Source organism: Mizuhopecten yessoensis, unplaced genomic scaffold (assembly GCF_002113885.1).
Source record: "Mizuhopecten yessoensis strain PY_sf001 unplaced genomic scaffold, ASM211388v2 scaffold6647, whole genome shotgun sequence".
Lineage (NCBI taxonomy): Eukaryota > Metazoa > Mollusca > Bivalvia > Pectinida > Pectinidae > Mizuhopecten > Mizuhopecten yessoensis.
The window spans coordinates 574,681-598,272 of record NW_018406654.1 but is presented as its reverse complement, the minus strand read 5'-3'; the positions used below and the strand labels follow the sequence as shown (position 1 = coordinate 598,272).

The window sequence follows — 23,592 nt, the reverse complement described above, 5'->3', positions numbered from 1 at the left end:
TAATAATGACAATTGTTATAATATTTGTTTAACTATATGATACTCTTAACCTTCACAAACTTTTGTTCTATCGCACTTAATCATAAATGATTTATGGGAGGTAACTTGATTTTTGGTTAAGTCTATGCTATCTTCTCCGATACTTCATGTCTAAATATATTACGGTATCCCTCTCCATATAAAAAGTTTGACAGAATGAAACTTACCAGAATTATAAAAAATAAGTAGCTGAAGAAACAAAAAGAAAAAATAGAAAAACACATTATATGCTCGTTTAAATCAAGGCAAATCAGTCATAAATCGTAAATCATTTATAAATGATTTGTCAAACATTTAACATGGCATGGCCTGACAGTCGTGTCTAGTGAAGATACAATAAGTTTCAACTTCATTAGGTGAGGATTTGCCGGAACGTGAATCGATTAACTTTACTGATCATCACTGCATTTCCACGGTATCACTATCAAAACGATGTCGGGATCTGTACAGGTCAGGAGGTCACGTAATGGAATCGGGTCAACCCTTATTAGTGGAAATGGTATATACACAGAGGATTTCAACATAAAGGATCATCAAGCCGCTGTTTGAATTGTTACAATGCGATAGTCTTTTTTTTTTAAAGAATAAAACATACCTCGCAGAACTTTTGCAACTATAAATAAACAGAGGATTCTACGTGAGTGTCCATGTCATATTGAATTCATTGAACGAATCTAATAAACTTGATACGAAATGGACACGAATTTAAGATTCTATTGATAACGTTTCGTTCAAAACTTTAAAGAAAATAAAGATTCAAACATACTTATTTGTTTTAAGCTTACTCTGTACATGTCAAATCATAGGATTGTCGTTCCGCGCAGTTCAAAAATGTTCCATATTGTTTTTATTCTATAAGTGAAATGCTGTAAATGAAATGAAAATAATGATAACAAAATAAACATTCCAAATTCATTTGAATGCAAAAACATAAATACTTATCAAGAAAGAAATGCAGTAAATAGCGCTCACAGTTGTATAGTGACGTAGGAATATGTTCCCACAATTCTGACCTATCGCAGCACATTAAAGATGTATTACACGTGCGTATTACCATATTGATGACATGATCGTATGACTTAGTAGAATGGGTCAGTTATGTGATAAATGTATAAATATATAATGACAAAAACCTGTTTACACAGGTGTACTGAGTGTAAAAATGCAAGGAGCCAGACCAGAGTTCGAACCCTGTATCTCCTTGTTCTGTCGCTCTAAACAACTGAGCTACCTGGTCAACGATAGTTATGTTCAAAAACCTGAAGTGAAGGGGGTGGGTTACTGTATGTAGGAATAACTACGGTGGAATTCTTTAGTTTTTTTTCTAGTGGGACAGGAATCCCTATCATGCCGTATTCAAAACGAGCTTCAGCAATATTTCTTCAGATTGAAATAGAAATCCACTCATTGACTGATGGTGGAAATAAGAATTTCGCTTAAGGAGGTATGCGACCTAATATATATATATAAAGCCTTAAACAACTTTCACAACGTTTGATTACTATCATATTTGAACAAACAGTTATAATTTATTTGTGCGCATGCATGTTTTTTTGTTGGAAAATGAAAACGACTGTAAGTCCGTTTATTTCGCGGGTGCTTCAGCTACAAATTCAAGTACCAACAACATAGCTATTTTTTCAAAACCACAAACTTGAGCCCCTGGGTTAATCAAATCTGCCGACTCACGACTGTTAGCATCAGTTGGTGTTATCACATGGGTCAATACAGTGGTACTAATGGGTTTCTGTAGGAATATCCATAAACAACCATTACAATATGCTGAGTAATATCCAAATATATATATATATATAAGCAGGATGACATTTTTTACCCATGTTGCTAGGTAACACTTGTAGTAACCATGGTAATATTGTGTACTTTTCCTCATATTCTTCTAATTAATATACCAACCTGACAAAACGTGATCAACTCGAACCCAGAACTGTCATGGCATCTGTATATATATATATATATATATATATATCTAACTCCAAAATCGATACTGGTTCGGAAACCTGTATGTCGTTGACTTACTTGATTGGAGTAACATTGATGCTGACGATGTATTAATTGTCTCGGGTAGTTTAGGGAGTAAACACGCTGAAGCTGAACCCAGACAATGTTTATGTGTACGAGGAGCCCACGACATAGCCCGGTAAGGATCCAGGTTTGAAATTCATTCTTAATAGCGTTGTATCTATTATTTAAATGTGTGCTGATATGAACAGCCGATGCCATATTGGTACGGGGCGGCGGTGTATTGATTGTTCCAGTAACCTACCTGTAATTATATTTCCATTTCTCTTAGGTAACGTGTTTTGGGTAATGCCTAATTGCTTCACGCGGATGATTATTTATAATTCCCTTAGATCTTAAAGACGTTCCTTAGTGAATGTCCATATAGTTATCGTTTGTTTCAGCTATGGTCAATTTAGGTTTTGTGCCGTCAATGGTGTATTGTTGTGTTTATTGGTGTGTATTTGCTGTGTATAGAACACACACATATCGCCTATGTTTTATTTATGTCGAATGGGAGAGTCAGGCGTTACCTGTATCTATAAGGTATGTATGTGTTGGTAGACGAGTTTGAGATATTTATGTAACGGATGAGTGTTAAAAGTTTATGCATGTTAAATTATGTATGTGTACTTCATTCCTGAAAAGTGTATGCATATTTCATAGTTAAACAGTGTGTATACACATGTATATTACGTTGGTGAATGGTGAATGTAAATGCCAATCTTGAACAGTGTATTTACATTGTTGAACAGTATATGCATATTTCATTGTTGAACGGTGTATATATACTTGGTTGAACAGTGTATATATACTTGGTTGAACATTGTATGTATACTTGGTTGAACAGTGTATGCATAAATCATTGTTGAGCATTTTATATATAATTCCTTGAACGGTGTATTATAAATCACTATATTTACATTTGCTCTGCATCCTTCCGTGGTGATGCATTGCGAAGGCAAATGTTGTTATGAAACTATAACATCATTTGCTATTGTAACTTCATCAATCTCTTTTGCTACGTCATCACTTTCATTGTTGTCAACACTTGATTGCAATTCAAAAACTGTTCGAAATAACTAAATAAAGCATAACTACTCTATCAAAATGTAAATATGAATAATGAATATTTTAGAAAATATTGTTATGGTCCTATAACACACATTTCTATTGCTGACAAACTTACATAAAGCCCTATCAGGCTTTTTTAAGTTTGTTATCAATAGCAATGTGTGTTGTACGACCATAACAGCATCAAATAAAACATAATTGCTTAAGTAGAACAATTCTGTATACTTTGTATTCCACGTTTGAACAATTATGTATATTATATTCCTGAAAAAAATATGTATATTGTTGATCAGTAAGTGAATATATATTTTTTGTGTGATGTGACGTCATGTAAATGCGTAGCAAACTTAAGAGGGTGGAGACAGGTATGGACGGAAGGTAATGAGAATAAGGTGATATGATGAAATGTTACATACCATATTTTAATTAGGAATGTATTTATATCTTACACAATTATTATTTAACTCTTAACTCACACAACAGAACAATCTGTAACATGGATAGGGCTGATTGTAATTAATGCAAATTCATACCACACGATGTAATATATAATACTTTGGTCATAGTTCACATGTAGGATTTAGTGTCAACGTTTCAACAGCGTGTTTGGGCGACACATGACGCATGTTTGTAGTTGCCATGGAAACAAATTATCACTTCTATCGGCTATATCATGAAAACCTTGAGCCAAGCTTCATCAAATGGTGATATGTTAAGTAAAAACTTAAATTATTATAATAAATTTCTGTAGTACGTTTGTGTACTTTTATCTGGAAATGATAGCTTTGCGGTTAAGGAAGGATATACATATTGTTGTTATTAGGTTTCGAAAATTAATTATGAATATTTTAGAAACTAAACACAAAATACTTCAAACAGTTTACCGTTTTAGGAAGCTCTGTGTAATCTAGTCACGATGAAATACAAGAGATTTGATTGGAAATATAAAAACCTATGATTCAAAAGACAACTAATTAAATTCGTTTATTATCAGATACAATAATCCTGAAGCACAACGATACTTGATATTAAGTTTGCGAAACATTATACAAATTGATTCTAGTCAACCTCGACTCCATTAGTATAGCATTGTAAACTTCACGGTCAATTCAAATCAAAATTGTATCGTCGATATTTTCTAAAAAAAAAATACCCCACAATAAATTAAGCAAGTCCTGAGATCCAAAATAACACGCAGGAGATGGGTATGTTGAAAAATGTTAAAAATTCCTTGTGCAAGAAAATTGTAATGACAAAATAAATAAATAAAAAATATGAAAGTGGACTAACGTTTGATCTTTCATATCTTCCGATGTTCTTCATGAGGTTATTTATATTAAAGAAAGATACAATAAAAACTGAATGACGTCATTAATGTTATGACGTCATAATGGTTATACACATAAATATATGATATCGATTACGTACATGCAAGATACTACTTAACATATAAAATATAAGATATAAGACACATGCAATTATTAAGGATTTTTTTTATTCAAATTCAGTTTTTTCATCATATGGGTAGAAATGGGATTATTCTTGTAAATATCATCTGAGGAAGCGGTTTTTTGAATCAAATCCAAAGCATGTTCTATTTTATATATTTCATATTATAGAAATAACTTTACTTTGAAACTCACCTTTATATATCATTAAAAAAACCTCTTGATAAACAAATCCTGCATTCAATAAAACAAATTTCGAACGTTAAAAGCGGGAATTTTAAAGTTTATTAATAACTGAAGATGCAGTTAAATGAAGTACATAATTAAGAAATTAGTTTCATTGATTGTCACCATATTCATCACCTTAATTGGAAATATATTGATCTACAAGAATGGTTGTAAGCAAACGATTACAAATTGATGTACTGGGGTATTATAAATGGGATAGTGTACGAACTAGCTTCAGTGTATGAGCAAAGGTGGTAATTCAAAGATAAAAAAGCCCAACCCGAATGGTCTCTTTAAATAGTACAAGGCTATGAACTGAGACATTGTTGTCTTTATCATCTAGTAGTGCTAAAAACAAAAATAACAGAATGACCATAAAACTTGAAAACCTTAAAATACCTCCTGTATTTGTAATTTTAGTTTAAACATATTTTATTGCTTCTAAATTCAAGCAAGAGGATTGGGCACAAGTTATGACAACTTATAAAAGCACTCTCCTCAACAATGTGATAGCGACAATAGACATATATGCACATTTTTATACCATAAAACGAATATGGAAATCAGAAAAAGGACAGAAGAAACAGGTTGAAAGTGCGGGGAAATCACGATAATATATCCTATAGCATTTCTTATCATATACAACAATAAAATTATGATATCGTATAATATGTTTGCCTGGCACATAATAGATACACACTTCGGCTACTTCCTCTGTTCAAATTGTCCATGTAAAAGATCTTTCTATGTTGTATATTAAATTTCCCTCTACGTATCGTTTCATTAGACCAGGCAGAACAGAAATAGACATTTATTTTTATAGTTCATATTACACAACTCACTTTTGGCATGGTGGTTCAGAAAAAGGTAGTGATAGGATTGGGAAGGTTATATAGAAAAAACAATGAATGCAAGGATAGACTATAGGATAAGTGCACCTGTTCTTCAAGACTATATCTAAAATCTATTACTTGCACGCATAGATATTTGAACAATTACAAAAAATACAATTGTTTTCGGGTCGATGCGAAGGTCTAGTAATGAATCGAATAAATAAAACCTACTATCCCGACCGAAATAATATTTTATTGTATTCACGTTGTTCATAAAAAGTACATTCCTTATGTGATAGTTTCAAATGAACTGCCTCGTCATCATGCTACTGAAACATAATTAGTATTAAGTTACCTTTACATGTGTCGCGGTGTTGCACCTGTCTAGCTCATGAATATTTATAACTATGAAGTCATGCATATTAATTACTGTTCGCATGTCATGTTCCTAGACTGTCCAATCAAAAGTCGTTTTACAACACACTCAAGGTATCATTTCAACCGCTTTAGGGGTGCATCTCAAAAGGTAAATGTTATCTCATACACGCGATAAGAGCTCTTAAATGTTGATACATTTTCTGATTTATTTCATCTTATTTCAATCTGTTTAATTAATTATGTAAAACGCAATATGCGTGACGGTATGGATAAGATAGAAACATTCTTCTTTAGCCTGACTTTGATTAAGTTTTCCTTTAACTCACCATTTCAATGGGAAAATCAGTGCTTTGATCGCTTATAATCTGAAGAATGTATTTGAATCCCCACCTTTGTGACCACCCATGTTTCTAGAATGTTCTAACTTAAAAGTGATTCCCGATATGCATTAAATCTTTAATATGTAACTCAGAGTAGCCGCCACCAAGCTTTACTGGGCTCAGCTAGTTTAATGATGTATTAAAATGTTTATTTTGGTTACAGTATTCATAAGTAATGAACAAATATTCGTGTTAAATTTGATTTTAAATTGTATTGTTATTAAGCAAACATTGCTTAAAAATGATACTGATTCCATCGAGAAAATGCATTTACTTATTAGCATGAAACTACATTACAAATAAATATAAAATAGTTTTGAAAGCATGGTATATACAAAACTGAACTGAATGTGTCTTAGACTAAAGGGCCCATCTATGGTTGTTTGGATTTTTCTCATTTTCTATTTAAAATGCATTTAGGTGATTTTAACATGCTACACTTATAGGTGGTCACAAAGGTAGAGATTCAAATAATTTGTTTTCACCTTAAACGTGATCCTCTTTCTTTGGTCCTGATCTTTCTCCTTTTATTTTGGTAGTTTTAGACTTTTCTGTGTTTCGTTTCTTGCCGGTGTGACTTCGCAAACTGTCATCTATTCGTCGTATTGGAGTTCTGGTTTCGTTTCTTGCCGGTGTGACTTCATGAGCTGTCGTTGTCTTTTCGTCGTATTCGAGTGTTACGGTGTTAATTTCTATGGGTTTATTGACGCGATGCTACACTGTACTTTTTATCTTCGAATAATCACCCTTTGTCCATCTTTTGGACACCCTTTGGAAACCCCGGCTAAGTTGTAATGGCTACTGTGACTAAAATAGACAACGTATAGTCAAAGCTATATAAATTCGATCGTATGTTAGGAGTAGTCATGCATCTCAATCGACAACTTGGGTGCCATACATAGTTATGTTATTTATTTTGGAACTTATAGTTATCGGTAGTACGTTGATGAACTGTAATGCTTGTTTATCAAAATACAGTCATTTCCACTACTTTATATATACGACACAGACGGAACGTGCCGAGTAATCATTAAGACACATTATTTCTGTTATAGGTGTTTTTAATTGACGATAAAACACTATTAACGATGTGCAATATATTTGTATATATTGACAGGTGTCAATTATTTAAACGTAAAACGTGATTCAGCAGCTACCGGTTAACCTCGTGAACCTTATTCCTTGTAGCTGACTAGCACTTTAACAAGTACGTATATCTGGAAGGCATTTTCATACAGCGCGCACTATGTACTAAACACGAGATTTCTAATTCATTTTCATTATCTTACATAAAATCTTAATCATTCTGAACATTTGAGAAAAGGGGAGGCGGGGCAGACAATATAATCTTAATTTTCGATTTAAATAACCCTGTGGATACTTTCCAAATATCTGGAGGTAGTGTGTCGTGTTTTATTAGTCTGTACCTCCATTTTATGATAAAAAGCAAAAAAATGAAAAGTTCACAGGCGCGTGGCTGCTGTACTTTGATTGGTTCGTTGTACACGTGCGAATTCTAGCCTTCCCCACCAGGTGTTCGCGCCAACAAAGTGTATAGAAGTTTAAAAGGGGAAAATGTGGCACTACAGGGGGAATAAAGCAGGACACTATTCACGTTAAATGGCGCGTGAAGTCATCATTGTCAGCTTTTTATGTGGAGTGTCCATAGAAAACTCCTTACCAGGGCCGCGTGCCGGCGCTTTTACCTAAAGGTTGTCTCATAATGTTTAATGAACGAGTTGTGTAAACGATATTTAAATGGGGTAGCTTTATGCAATCGTGGAGGTTTTTATCTGAAGCTATCTGTCCGCTGTGAACCGCTGGCATGCTTTTCTTATTTTAATGAAGTCTCAAAATTGCACTGATATCAAGAAATGTGTTGTCACACACACACACACACACACACACGGACACACACATACACACACACACACACACACACACACACACACACACACACACAGGGGAGAAATAAATGCTTGGTCGCCTAATATACATCAACCGCATTGTTTTGATGTCTCCTCGGCACAATGTCTTCTAACACAGTTTTGATTAATTCAGATTTGGCTTTGCCGTTGATGCTTTATCATTTTCACACACAAAAAGGGAGAAAGCAAATGCTAAGTCGCGTCAGAGACGTATATAATACAGTATATTCTTGCTTTATATGTCTCTGGTTGCCTAATATACATCAACCGCGTTGGTTTGATGTCTCCTCGGCACAATGGCTTCTAATAGAGTTCTGATAAATTCAGATTTGGCTTTGCCGTTGATGCTTTATCATTTTCACACACAAAAAGGGAGAAAGCAAGTGCTAAGTCGCGTCAGAGACGTATATAATACAGTATATTCTTGCTTTATATGTCTCTGGTTGCCTAATATACATCAACCGCATTGGTTTGATGTCTCCTCGGCACAATGTCTTCTAATAGAGTTCTGATAAATTCAGATTTGGCTTTGCCGTTGATGCTTTATCACTTTATATATTAACTGTGATCCTTATTTTGTTTATATTTCACTAAATACGACATTTTTATACTGACAATAAATACAGGCGTACATAATTTCTCTTTGTTCCCGACTTCCACTGTTACGGGTGATTTCTCAACAACCAATGTGACGCGGACCTTTTTGTCCTATTCTCTCCCTCGTACAGTGTGTGTTAATTGAGATCGAATTCTGCAGTGAATGCTATTGGGCGTCAAAATGGCTGAAACCTTTTGTTCTTTCCCTTTGTTCGGTATTAATAAATTGCCGGGATCTCGCGGGATAACGTTGAGGAATGTTAATAAAAAAAAATAATCTCGATCTGTTACTGTTAAATAAGTTTGGGATGTCCTATTTTACATATGTGCAGGACAACCGATTGAGCAAAAAAAAACAAAACAAAAACATCCGGGTACTGCATTGTTAAATCGTCGGGGTACAAGTACATATACCATTTTTTTTAATAACTACTACGATATATACGGGAGGAGAGGGCAGAAGTCAGTATCCACTGATTCCGGTAATTTCCTCAAAACGATATTGTGTATTTGGGTGACATATATCACAATCACATTAATATATTTAATAAACCAATATACAGTTAAATAAAAGGATTAAGTTACAGAGCAGGGATCACTCATCTTATATAAAATATTGTTAAAACAGATTTGCAAGACAACCAGTTAATCAAACAATGAACAATTGCTCTGACATGGTACTTACTGCGTTGTCATAGCGACGGGGTACAAGAACATGTACCATTTACATTGCTTTTAACAACCGCCGCTACTACAACCATGTATACAGGGAGAGGGCAGAGTCTCGTGGGGTTGGGAGGGGTGGGGAAGGGCAGAGGTGACTGTCCATTGAAACCGGAAACTCAACATAACAGTGACTATGGCTAGTAATGTTTTATAAATTTCGATACCACAAATAAACACTACATAAACTGAAAATCCAAGGTCTAAATACCAAAAAAACATACACAATTTTTAAAGGATCATGATGTTCATTTGCGTGACGGTGCACCTTCGCAGAATCCCACAGTTACTTGGTCGTCTGTGGCGACCTATAGTATCTATAAAGGCTCTTTCCTGCTGTGTCTCTTCTGTGTCTTTGTCCGTCTTCCTATCTCTATTTGTGTCTCTTTCTGTCAGTCTGCCTCTTTCTGATTTATTTATTTATCTTTTCTCGTCCTCATATAACCATGTCTGTTGCGAGGACGTTAAACCCCCAAACAAACAAATTATCTTCCTTTCTTTTGTACGCGTTTGCAGAATCAGTGCTTGATTGTTTCAGATTTCGATTTCCCCATTTGTGTATAATTTAATACCAATAAAATACATTTAAATCAAACACAGATATCAGCAGACATTACGTAACAGTACATATGCCCATGCAGTGATCGTTGTATACGAGTATATACGCTCCTTCACAGTGGTTCATGAGTATACGCTCCTACACAGTGACACCAAAAATGACTCAGCTGCTGCTAACATCGTGGAATGGAGCTCGGAGCCATTTTAATTATTTCACCCGTAGACACTGCATAACTTCACTTTCCATCTTCGCAACCACTCTTAATATTTAAACACATTGTCTTGGGGGCTCACCACGGGGGCAATACGTAAAGTAATTAAACACAAGGGACATCATTTTCAAGATATTAAAATCTAAATGCACGGAAGCAATATTATAAAAAAAATACGATGGTACCTTCTTGAAAATATCCGATTATGTACAGTATTTGATTTTAATTTATTTCCAAATTTTTTCAAATCATTAAGAGTGGCCTGAGAGAAAATTAAAACCCTATAATAAAACGAAGATAGCGTTTTGACAGCTGATGGACAAGAGAGGTAAAATGGAAAACAAAACACATAATGACAAATTATAGCATAGCGTCACCATGTATTTGAAATATATCATAGCGACAACAAACAAATAAATTATATACCACATTGTCAACATTGGCAAAATATAGCGTAGCGTCAACAAACAAGGACAAATAATACTACAACGTAAATTGACAAAAATATCACAGCGTCAACAAACAAGGACAAAGTATATCACAGTGTCAACAAAAATTGACAAAGTATATCACAGCGTCAACAAACAAGGACAAAGTATATCACAGTGTCAGCAAAAATTGACAAAGTATATCACAGCGTCAACAAAAATTGACAAAGTATATCACAGCGTCAACATAAAATGACAAAGTATATCACAGCGTCAACATAAATCGACAAAGTATATCACAGCGTCAACAAACAAGGACAAAGTATATCACAGTGTCAGCAAAAATTGACAAAGTATATCACAGCGTCAACAAAAATTGACAAAGTATATCACAGCGTCAACATAAATTGACAAAGTATATCACAGCGTCAACATAAATTGACAAAAACGTCACAACGTCGACATAAATTGACAAAATATAGCATTATGACGACACAAAGGGATACAATATACCACAACGTCAACAGTTATCATCAGTTCAAATTGTGTTCTTTAAACAAAGGAATTGTTTCAAGAAAAGTATTCAACATTTTTTTGAATATTTGTTAAAAAAAAAATGTATCGTATATGTATGGATTGTAGTTATATCCTGGACCTATAAGCTGTAAACTTTTGGAGAATAAAATGAACATGATTTAACAGTGAAGAACGTAAATTACATTCATCCGCAGTGCAATGAAATCATGCACTTTTTGAAATGCTCTTCAAATGAAATATTAGCAGCTATAATCTCAAGTTCAAATCAATTAATATGTTCAGTGCAAATGATCATCATTTCATTTTTATAGCGACATTTCAACAATTGTGATAGTTAATCAATAATATTCCCTCGATGTTTTTCTTTATTACAATTTTTATTTCGTTTTATTGGGTGAAATATCATCTAAATGATAACAGAATATAGTTTTATGTCTTTCGTGTCAATGCTAGACAGTTTCATCTCTTGTTATCGTTTGCACTTTTCACTTAATTTGAAATTTCATGACTGTAATTTCCTTATTTGAGATTCGTTTGATTCCAGAGTACAATGAAACCTGCCCAATATTACCTTTGATATTTTCCTCCGGCATTCTTCCCTTCCAATTTGCAATCCTTTCTTTTTTAACTGTCAATCGAATTCTGTCTATTTCAACACCCTGTTTCCTCCAAGCCATTTGTTGGGTCCCAAAGGGTGTAGACTAGGCAAGTTAAACTTGTGATTTTGTTGTCGCTTCCTTGGATTTCTTTCTGCGAACGTGTCATTGCACCAATTTTACATGTTAACGTATACTTATATGGCCGGTGCCGTCGGTAAATCCGAAGACACTTATCCATTCGGAACATCTGATCTTTTTATTCTCTTTGTGCATTTTCAGAATTCTCTAGATCTTTCCTTTGATCTTCTTTTGTCGTAGTTTCATCTTTTTTGAGTTCAAATGGCGGCTTTGTTTACGCTTCGGTATTCCCTTGTGTCATTTTAACCGCAACACATTATTTTACGAACACGTGTTATTGAATATTTCAACATATTTCTAGATAAAATTGTCCTTAGAAACGGTATCAAGAAAAATGATATTTGTAAACGGTGTATAATGAACCTTTATATGCTATCTCTCATTCATTAATAAAATCTTGAGACTTATCAAAATAAGGTCAAACTACTGTCAAGTCAAGTAATAAAACAATTGTGACAAACGACCAAACATAGTCAATTAAAAAGTATCTTCCACTACACAGCCAAAGGGAAACTTCAACAATACAAAGACTCTGGGACAATTTAGCAAATATAAAATAATAAATTTCAAATTTCAACAGTTAATAAACTAATAATATCGCAGCAACTACAATTTTGATAGAAAACCTGAGGCAATAAAACCCTATGACATTTTAACCATTATAAAGTGAAATGGAAATCTCAATAAAAACATTTGTTGAGGTGAATATGTGGTTATGTGAACCTTAGAAAGTGATATTGACCGAGATAAAAGTCCTTAATTGTAAAAGTGTATGTTATACGTGAACTAATGTTTTAATCATTTGACAAGACAGAATCAATGAAAATTGTACAGAGGAAAGTAATGCATTTTGTAGGGAGCATTGTGACGTCACAATTGAAATGACGTCATAAAGTGAATTTAACCTGATGTTTCTAAAAATAGAAACACGGAGTCAATATCACAAATCACCGACCTCCACGTGATTGTGGTCCAATCATGGTAAAATCATGATAATATGAATCTGTGAACATGGGTGCATGCAACAAAGGACAGGCAGTCATGCAGTATGTAACATGCCAGTTTAAATGTAGCTATTGTGGAACTTATTAAGGGTGATTGTGGTCAATGTTGTCACCAATTTAGTTGTTTTGTCTCCTTAATTTCTGCTATCCTCTTTTGTGTATCGCCTTGATTTTGGATTCTGTTGTCGTGTATTCGTGAAAACAAAGAGGAGAGCCATAGTAATGGAATTTTAATACATGTATATTTGTTCGTATTGTTTCATTTAAAGTATCTTTTAAATCTAAATGATATTTGAAATTAAATTCATAATCTAAAAACATTTTCATTAAGGTCCCAGAAAATCTTCAATAAGATGCACCAGTTTGGAAAATATGTGATATCAAATTTTGTTTCTTTCTACACAAACAATGTACGTATTAAACGTGTCGTAACGTTTCAAGACCAACTAGTCCCTTTGTCAAGATAACAATAGGGGCCAGTTGATCTTGAAACTTTGCGACACTTTTAATATGTACATTGTTTGTGCAGAAAGAAACCCTGATCTATGTCCACAGAAAACGTTTTGCTAAAAATCTCAATAGAACACCAAGTTCGTGACTATAGCGTGACCAAAAAATGATTCTTTATTTTGCAAGACGATTTCCCTGCAGTGAGCCCCAATTATCTGTTCATTCACAGGATTTCCTGTACCAAAAGAAAAATGCCATGTGCGAAACGAGACCTAAATTCCACTGCAGTTTTTGTCTCCTTGATTAAAAATCGATTGTAGCGACAGGGGCTGTTCTGTAACCACGACACGATAGCGCCATCAGAGTTGACAGCGTCGTGTAAAGCATGCGAGCGTCCTAGTCGGGTCAAATAGCGACACAATGGCTCTGCATGCATGCACATTGCTGTGTGAGATTTCTGTTAAGCACGTGTGGCTAAAATTAGATCATATAGCTACACAATGGTTGTGCATGCACGGTAGAGATAGAGATTAAACAGTGCATTAGAAATAATGATTTCTGTTACATATTGGTTTCTCATATGCATCGAAATTCATTTTTTTAAGATAATGGTTAACAGTTATATCATCTTTACTTCGGTTGTGAACCTTGTGTATTTCAAGTTTAATCAATAACTCGGTACAGGCAATGCTTAAAATTCTAAAACAAAAACAGTTTGGGATGATTTTTTCAACTCTTTTGTTTCTTTCGTTTTTTTGTGTTTTTTTTGTGTGAATCATCATTTTTCGATTTGTCAATTTGTGTTGGAGCTGTACTATTATTTGCCTTCTATTTTTTACACAAAGGATGTCCTTTAATACAGTGTTCGCGAAGTGAACATAATAAACCTATAAGAAAATAAACGAAAATTCGTCATTTACGCCAAGACATTTAAAATGCATTGCATCGTCTGATATGCGATCTAAGTACCCAGATGATATCTTATTGTGTTCCAGTTCTTGGAGCCTTTACCTCACCTGGTCTCAAAGGAACTGTGAGACATGCATTATGAATCCATATGAATTCGTTTGCATTACTCGTAATGCAACATTTCGTACAGTTTCGGGACTTTAGTAAGTCTAACAAATCGTTCATCATGCAGCTTAGATTCGGATTTCGTCCTTGTGTATTGCCGATGTGGTAATATATTTTTTTCTATTTTGATTAGAAATGAATCATGGCTGAGTCGGGGGTCAGTTCGATCCTGTCTGGGAGATTGTTGAATATTTTATTGGCTCTGATTGAATGTATAGATTATCAGTATCATTGTACCAGTGATCATCCATTTTTAACCCAGCATCCTCTCCTTCCTTTGATCCGTCTGTCGTTTAGACCTCCAGTGGGGCGGAATATTGCCAGTTTGTCTCAAATCGTTATCTCAAATAGGCTGTGACCTCAAGCAGGGCAGAATAATGCCATTTTATCTCAAATCGTAATCTCAAGTACGCTTACTGTCCTTTTTCTATTAAGATTTATGACTATATAGTTCTCCTTTTGAATGGAGGTAGATGACGCAAAAATGTATCATACACCCTTAAATATATAAAATTGCATAAGATTAAAAACAAATTGAATCATCATCTCAGTTAGCCCCTAGAGCATCATACCGTTGTCGCGTCGTTGCACGCATTGTTTCAACAATTTCTTTCAAATTTATCTCTCCCGAGAGTTACGACAGGACAGGCCAGGGCTGAAGCTTACTCATAATGTCCATGTATATAGGCCGACCAGGGTTGAAGCCCAATGACAATGGTTACCTTCAGTATCCAAGTACATGGGACGGCCAGGGTTAAAGTTCGGTGACAATTGTCCCCCACAATGTCCAAGTGCATAGGACGGCCAGGAATGAAGTTCGGTGACAATGGTTCCCTACAGTGTCCAAGTAAATAGGACGGCTAGGGTTGAAGCCCGATGGCAATGGTTCCTCACAGTGTCCAAGTACATAGGACGGCCAGGATTGAAGTCCAATGACAGTGGTTCCCCACAGTGTCCAAGTACATAGGACGGCCAGGGTTGAAGTTCGGTGACAATGGTTCCTCACAGTGTCCAAGTACATAGGACGGCCAGGATTGAAGTCCAATGACAGTGGTTCCCCACAGTGTCCAAGTACATAGGACGGCCAGGTTTGAAGCCCGATGGCAATGGTTCCTCACAGTACCCAAGTACATTAGACGGCCAGGGTTGAAGCCCGATGGCAATGGTTCCTCACAGTGTCAAGCACTCAGGGCCAGCTGATACATATAACGCACAGCACGTCTGACACTTTGTCCTTTCTGTCTTCTTTCCATCTTAGTTCTGTCTGTCTTTCTTTCCGCCTTTCTTTCTGTCTTTCTTATCTGAGCCTCGTTCCCATGTTGGTTAACTCTCACAACAAAATCTCAATAACCCCGCCCCTATCTCTTCCTACGGAAATAGCTTGAAGGCTTTGAAAGACAGAACACAGATGCCGGTATGTTTTTGTGAAGTTATTGAGTTCAAATTCGTCCTCATAGAAATGGTTTCAGTAACGTCTGAATCAAAGCTAAAAACACATTAATTTTAATTAATTAAGTTGGTGAATTTAATTATCGAGAAGGCAATCGAAATATATTACTTTGCTGCACGCGCAAGACTTTCTGTAGCCCTCTTGATATTTCGTCGCATCGCACGTCACGGCACTTCTTTATAGCCATATATTTAACAAAGACTATAAATAACATAAAAATAAAATGAAATGTAGAATAATCTCAAAATTAAAAGAAATGAATTCATTTATTTATTGATTTTAAACTGTTTGTAAATTACATGTAGATACTATGCTTTCGTGCAGTTTTTAATTATTCACATACATTATATATACATCGCATGTCAATGGCGATTTACGGCTTGTGCATTTAGCCAAATAGGATTTTTTAATTTATATTTTCATAAATTATTCAAAAATGATTTTTTTATGGATATATTTATTTAAAGTGTCCATAAATTATCTTTTATGTTGCTGCACCAGGTGGTATCGGTATTTATAGAATATAAAACACCCGCTTTCATTCGGCGAGTTTTAAATTTGCCTTTTAAATGTGAATGATATCTACACCTCACTGCGGCGTACCTACTGTAACAGAAAAGTGTGATACGTGGATGGTGATGTATACACACATCAGATGCAAAATATAAAAGTATTATCGTCACTGGCTGAAAGCTATGGAATCCGGTTAGGAACATAATTCCAGTCAAAGAGAAAAACATATATAATACGTAGAGTGTGTAGTATAAATCTCGGCAAATCGAGGTTTTAGCCACGATGCTATAACCGTCGCTAAAATACCTTTGTTACTAAGTCTATTCCGTCTTTGCGTATTACAGAGTTATCTTCTCTTGGAAGCAGGGATTGATTGTTACGTCATTGGTTTGTGTGAGAAAATTGCGTCGTTTTCTCAAAAATTGATGACGTTACTCTCACAAACAAGTGACGTAACAATCAATACCTGCTCCCAAGAATAGATAACTCTGCAATACGCAAAGACGGAATAGACTATAGAAACATTTCACTTTCTGGAATACTTCATAACATGGTCTTATATGGACACAGATTTATCTATTTTCTATCCACAAAATCTAATTTTAAACAAACAGGAAGGTGTAAATGATAATTAATTATATAAGTAAGGGAGGATCCGGACTGAAATTCCGGATGTTCCACTTTTATTATCGGTTGATTTTTTTTATCAGATTTAATCGAAACTGAAACTTTCACTGAGTACAATAAGTGTATATGAAATAATTAAGATTACAATATATATTTTGTAAAGTTCTTTGTATTTAATAATAATCAACTGCATGTTTCTTTTTTTCTTTTTTGAGTGTGTGTGTATAGGGAGGGAATTAGAAACACAAGTTTGGAAGATATTAAAAAGACATTGTTTCGCTGGCGATGAAACGATGCGTGAATGTCCCTGACCGGTCCCCATATAAAAATTAAATATGGGGCCAGATGTCCAACGCTATAGAGACAGCTGGGGACAACGTGCTAACATATTGGAAAGTATATAATTGCAATTTGAATAATAGTGTTACCTGTCCGCCAGAAAGCAGGCTTACCTGAGATTTCTTTGTCACAATCCGCAGGTATAACGGAACAACAGATACAAGACATATGGACGTCTCACCTGTGTTAAATATCAGTATTTACCTGGTTTTTCACCTGTACGTACAATGTACCGGGCTTAAACAGTTAGTCGGTGTTATCGTATGTCGTTCAAATTCGTTGAAGCGCAAAGGGATTTGTAAAGTTGTCGACAAATATAGAAGGAGATCGGAGATAGAAGATACTAACGTTTCTAAATTATCATACCTGTGCAAATAACGACAGCTGTCAACGGCACGCGACAATCAGGGGAGGTAACCGAGTACTATAACAGACGAACGAAATACCTATTGAGCATTGTTTTCTCAACTCTGCAAAAACATGTATGATTTTAATTTCACTTGTGATATAAGTGTTTAGGAAACCAAACTGTGTGCATTTCTATAGAACAAAATAATCAGCTTCACGTAATAATATATTTATGTGATATAAACATTATATAATATTAATATATTTATCCGTCAGAAAAAATTAAGTTTAAGAGTACGTGAATGGCTGACTATACCGTAAAAAATGTCACAAAAATGTCAAGGTAATTGATTTGATTTTACTTTGAAGAAGTTTGGCCACCTCAAATTGCATTTAACACTTAAGGGAAGAAACAAGACATTTTCAAAATTCATTTTACGGAAGGGTTGATTGAGAGGGTATTTGTTCTATTTCACTATCTGTCTCCTTTGAGATTCTTTCTGTTGATGTAATAGAGAAACAAAAAACACTAAACACTAACACCGCACTTTTCGCCTTTAAGTACACCACATTATTTCTTCGAGAGTCCATGAATGATCACAGCCCTGCGGTACGATACCGCAACATATATTCCCCGATGCCGGGTTTGTGAAAGTAAGGATTTTCGTCAATATCTTCTTGTTAAGATGACGATTTTTTTTTAAAGTTTTAATAGTTCCTCTAGTTTATCCTGTCACATCCCCACTTGTCAATTGTTTTACCCCGTTCTTTGCCCCTTTGCATCCACACCCACCTACATGTACCACCTACATGTACCCACCCCACCTACATGTCCCCACCTACATGTACCCACCTACATGTACCCCCCCCACCTACATGTACCAACTACATGTACCACCTACATGTACCCACCCCTCCTACATGTACCCACCTACATGTACCCACCTACATGTGCCCACCCCACCTACATGTACCACCTACATGTACCCACTACATGGATCCACCTACATGTACCACCTACATGTACCCACTACATGTATCCACCTACATGTACCAACTACATGTACCACCTACATGTACCCACCCCTCCTACATGTACCCACCTACATGTACCCACCTACATTTACCACCTACATGTACCCACCCCCCCTACATGTACCCACCTACATGTACCACCTACATGTACCAGCTACATGTACCCACTACATGTATCCACCTACATGTACCACCTACATGTGCCCACCCCACCTACATGTACCACCTACATGTCCCCCCCCCACCTACATGTACCCACCTCCATGTACCCACCTACATGTACCCCCCTACATGTACCCACCCCACCTACATGTGCCCACCTACATGTACCACCTACATGTACCAACCCCACCTACATGTACCCACCTACATGTACCACCTACATGTACAACCTACATGTACCCACCTACATGTACCCACCCCACCTACATGTCCCCACCTACATGTACCACCTACATGTACCAACCCCACCTACATGTACCCACCTACATGTATCCACCTACATGTACCACCTACATGTACCACCTACATGTACCCACCTACATGTACCCACCCCACCTACATGCACCCACCTACATGTACCCACCTACATTAGGGGAAACAACTACTAGTGTTTAAGAATAAGGCATTTTGATCATTTTGGAAATTATTTTTACTATGCTTCTATAGAGCAAGAGTTCTGACTTTAACAGTGACTATCCCCTTTAGAGTAGGTACAACAATCTAGTGAAGGAAGAATTAGCGGAAACATTTTATTTTTCTGGTTGGCCTTAAACAGCATCACCAATCCGATCCCCCACGCCAAGTCATCCATTATTTTTCAAATCACATCTCGCATATTTATTTCCTTTCTGTAACTTTCCCACATTTCTACCCATATTGTATTCTAGAGTAAATGAAGAGGCACCTGTGGTACGGTGTATATATAGTATACAAATTTTCCAGGTTACCTACCAGTCGTGCACGGCTGTGATAACGCGCATGCGTGATGAGTTGTACCTATCATGGGGTTATCAGGCGTGCAGGTATATACTCAACAGGCGTTGTTGGGAAGGTGAGATTACGGGGGTTATCGCGGAGATCTGTGTGCTTTATGGGGTGATAATTACATCCTAGTTATACCGTAAATCTGGTGTTACATACGTCACTACTAGTGAAGCCGCGATACACCACCTATCATTAACCCGAGAAATTACATCTCGTGAAATGTTCGCTAATAAAATCTATATCAGTCAAGTGCTGCGTTCTCTCTTCACATTGGACGTTTATGCGAAACAATAGGTTTGTCCGTTTTTAGATGTAACATTTTCGGGTTTAAACTCTAGCGGACCTGTAAATGTTTATGCAGGCCTTGCAAGGCTTGGTCAAGGCTCGCCTGAAAGCAGCATCAGATAACTAAGTCCGACCTTATTTCATAAACGAACATCTTTGGTCATACCGGTCCAGCCGTTTTGGATCGATAAACGAAAACGGCCTATTCTTCGTTCGCTCTTCATGGAAATTCTAAGTAATTACCTTTGCAGTGTACAAATATTTGTCTCTGTGATAAATAAATTCTGTCCAATAGTAATGGAGGGTTGAAAAGGGCTAAAGTCATTATACTGTAGCGAAAATCTCAGCATTACACAGTGCTATATCTATGTAACCTTAGTTACAGTGATTGAATGGCTTACTTCCGAAATTATTTTTTTAATCGTTGTGTGCAAATTTTGGGTGGTCGGGTTGCACAACGGATAGCCCATTCGCCTTTCACCAAGACAGATGGGGAACGACTCCCCGGTCGGACGCGAAAAACGTATTGGGTCACCCGCCCGATGACGCGGGTTTTCTACGGGTACTCCAGTTTGCCCCTACACATTAGACCCATTTAACGCTTTCATCCGGGCCGACAAACCCAAAGTGATTAATATAAGTTGACAAAAACTGGTTTCATAAGTGTTGGATAATAATGTACTGCATTCATGCTTCTTTGAAACACATTAGAGGGGGGAGGGAACCAGAAAATATCCCAGACGATTTGAGCTTATTATTTGCTGATCAGTTATTTCTTGACAAGACTGCAGATAGCACCGGATAAGGATAACGTACACAGTTATTTATACAATGATAACCACTACCGTATCTGTAGTGTGGTGAAAGTGTTGAGCTGACCACTACTTCGGACAGCTGAGGTCAGCTATTGACTGGGGCAGTTGTTCCGTGTCTGCTAACAGACACTCCGCATATGGCGGCCATCATCCCTTCCTCCCCCTATACCGTCCCTCCCCCTGACCGCCGCTCCCCCTTTCCTACACCACATCCCTCTCTTTCTGCTACCGTTCTTACCGGAATTCTGCTTCAGACAGCATGTTTAGCTTACAACGACTTAACGTATCTTTTGTTCCATTTGACGAGATGTTTCATAAATAGTGTATAACCAAGTTTGCTTAAGTTTGAGACACGTGCAAAGAAATCATCATTAGTTGCAACAGATATAAGCTTGTCAAACCCAATAATACAAAGTATAGTTATCGTAAGAAGGTATCTCAGCATTCGTGAATGGTCGAGAGGCAATTATCTCAGCATTCGTGAATGGTCGAGAGGCCGGTTACAACCGCTTACCAAACTCAGCATCAAGAGTACGTCAGGTGCTGCCGCTTACCAAATTACGGCACGCGCCACGTGATACACCCGGATGTAAATTGTTTTCACTTTCATTTCCTGTAATAAACAACGAAATGAACAAACCAGAAGCACGTGTCATGACTAGTAAACAGCAAAATGGTTTACGCTCTTATTTCATTTGCAGATTGCGATTGGATCCTTTAGGTGTACAAATGTATTTCGTTCATAATGTATAATGAGTTGTTTTAGTATCTAGAGTCTAGTATCTGCAATTTTATGAACGTTTTAAGAGACATTTGGAAATAGTACAAAACGATCATTACTGCAAACATCGAACATTAATTCTCAAGAATATTTCTGGAGTTAATTTAATTGCGAGTATTCTACTCGACATAGAATAAATAACTGATAAAAAAGCCCCATGCACCATTGTACCTACACACATATTAATGCTTTTCTGTTGACGTCGCGGTTTATTGTTTAGCAAAACCACACGAAAATAGAAAGCTCGCTAAAAATATTTGATTCCCAGTAAACAGTTGAGAATCGTTATACAGAAGTAACCGGGATCGGACTGTTTGGTGTTACTGAGTAAACCATTATAGCTTTCTTTCTCCTATAACCCAGTTTAGTTACCACACTAGGTCAAATGTGTTTCATATTTCAACATCCTGCGTCAGAGAGCCTCGTTTTGGATCTGTTTGTATTTACAATCCATAGTTGAAGGTAATGGGTTATGAAAGTAGGGAAACAGAATACGGAAAGAGGTTTAAACGACTTGAACAGATAACCCTCAGCCCAAGGTTTAGATGTTTGAAGTTTAGCACCAAGCTTTGCCGATGCTTAGCTTTATAAATTGTATCCCGAGGGTTGATTTGTAGGCTTTGTATACATCACTCAGGAGAGATATATTACTTTCCTGTCAGACTTTTCTTACGTGAAAATATGTTATACCACATAACCCAATACACAGTGCCATCGTCAAAAGTGCATTGTATGCGACAAAATTGATGACGCGTCTCTAGTAACAATGCATAAAGTGATGACGCGGCAGTGACGTTTTCGGAATAAAAGTGCATGCGAGCTGGCTTTCATTTGGTAGGTACAGACAGATTTATCTTTTCAAGAACTGAATTGGTAATACACCTGTTAAGTACGGGAGAGGGTTGTATTTTAGCTATCTTAATAGCCATGGATGCAACGTCGGGAAATTAACATAGTGCCCCATATCTGATAAACGTTATCGAAATTTTGTCATAAAACGTTTTGGCTTGACTGTGCATCGGATGATGGAATTGGTTTTCTTGATTGATATTATTGAAAAGGCTGAGGAATTCGATTGGTTTCGGAAATGTCATTAATTTTCCTTTTCTCGTTTATCACGAGATCAGAGAAGTACGCGAGAGTGCGAGCTACCGTGAAGTTACTGGGACTAAAGATGTGACGGTAACTGTTCTTTCGGTTTTTGATTAATAGGGAAAGAACGCCCCCCTCGCGCGCGCTAATTACCCTACCATTCATCATCCGAGTCGACGAACATTTTAAATATAGAACATCTGTTTATCATAGGCAGGCACGCTAATTCAATATGATGCTGCTAGTTCTGTTTTTAATCTATCATCCGTAGAATGTTTGTAATGTATGTGTACACAGGAAGAACTTGAGTCTTGTGTCTACGTGCTTCCGGAAACAATCAGGATCATCAAGAAACTTTTTAAGATCGATTACGACCGGAAATGAAAATTCAAGAGCATCCCAATGAAAATATGTTTTCTATGTTCGTTGGGTGGGAGCATAAAGACTAAAGTTTTATCGATATGTTTAGAGAATATATTTATATTTTTGGGAATCTTCAGTTTACAAGCCAGGATAAATATATTTTGCTTTTTAATTTAAATATGTTTTCTTCTTCCAAATATCACCGATTTAATCCTGATGCTATAAATACGAAGGCCCAATCTTGACATTGACGATGCATTTCTTTTGAAATTAAAAGAAATCTAAATGAAAACAAAACACAGGTCTGCAT

At 36.2% G+C, this 23,592-nt stretch overlaps 1 protein-coding gene across 2 annotated transcripts in view; it reads left to right on the top strand.

The window, feature by feature from the left end:
* Positions 1 to 2,133: 2,133 nt before the first annotated feature.
* The window catches only part of LOC110452380 (CUGBP Elav-like family member 4), a 105,902-nt gene continuing 84,443 nt past the window's right edge, over positions 2,134 to 23,592 (top strand). For both annotated transcript variants that reach the window (XM_021500857.1, XM_021500858.1), the window contains exon 1: positions 2,134 to 2,197. In XM_021500857.1, the coding sequence (XP_021356532.1) occupies positions 2,162 to 2,197 (36 nt within the window). In that variant the 5' untranslated portion in view covers positions 2,134 to 2,161. The remainder of the gene's footprint in view (positions 2,198 to 23,592) is intronic.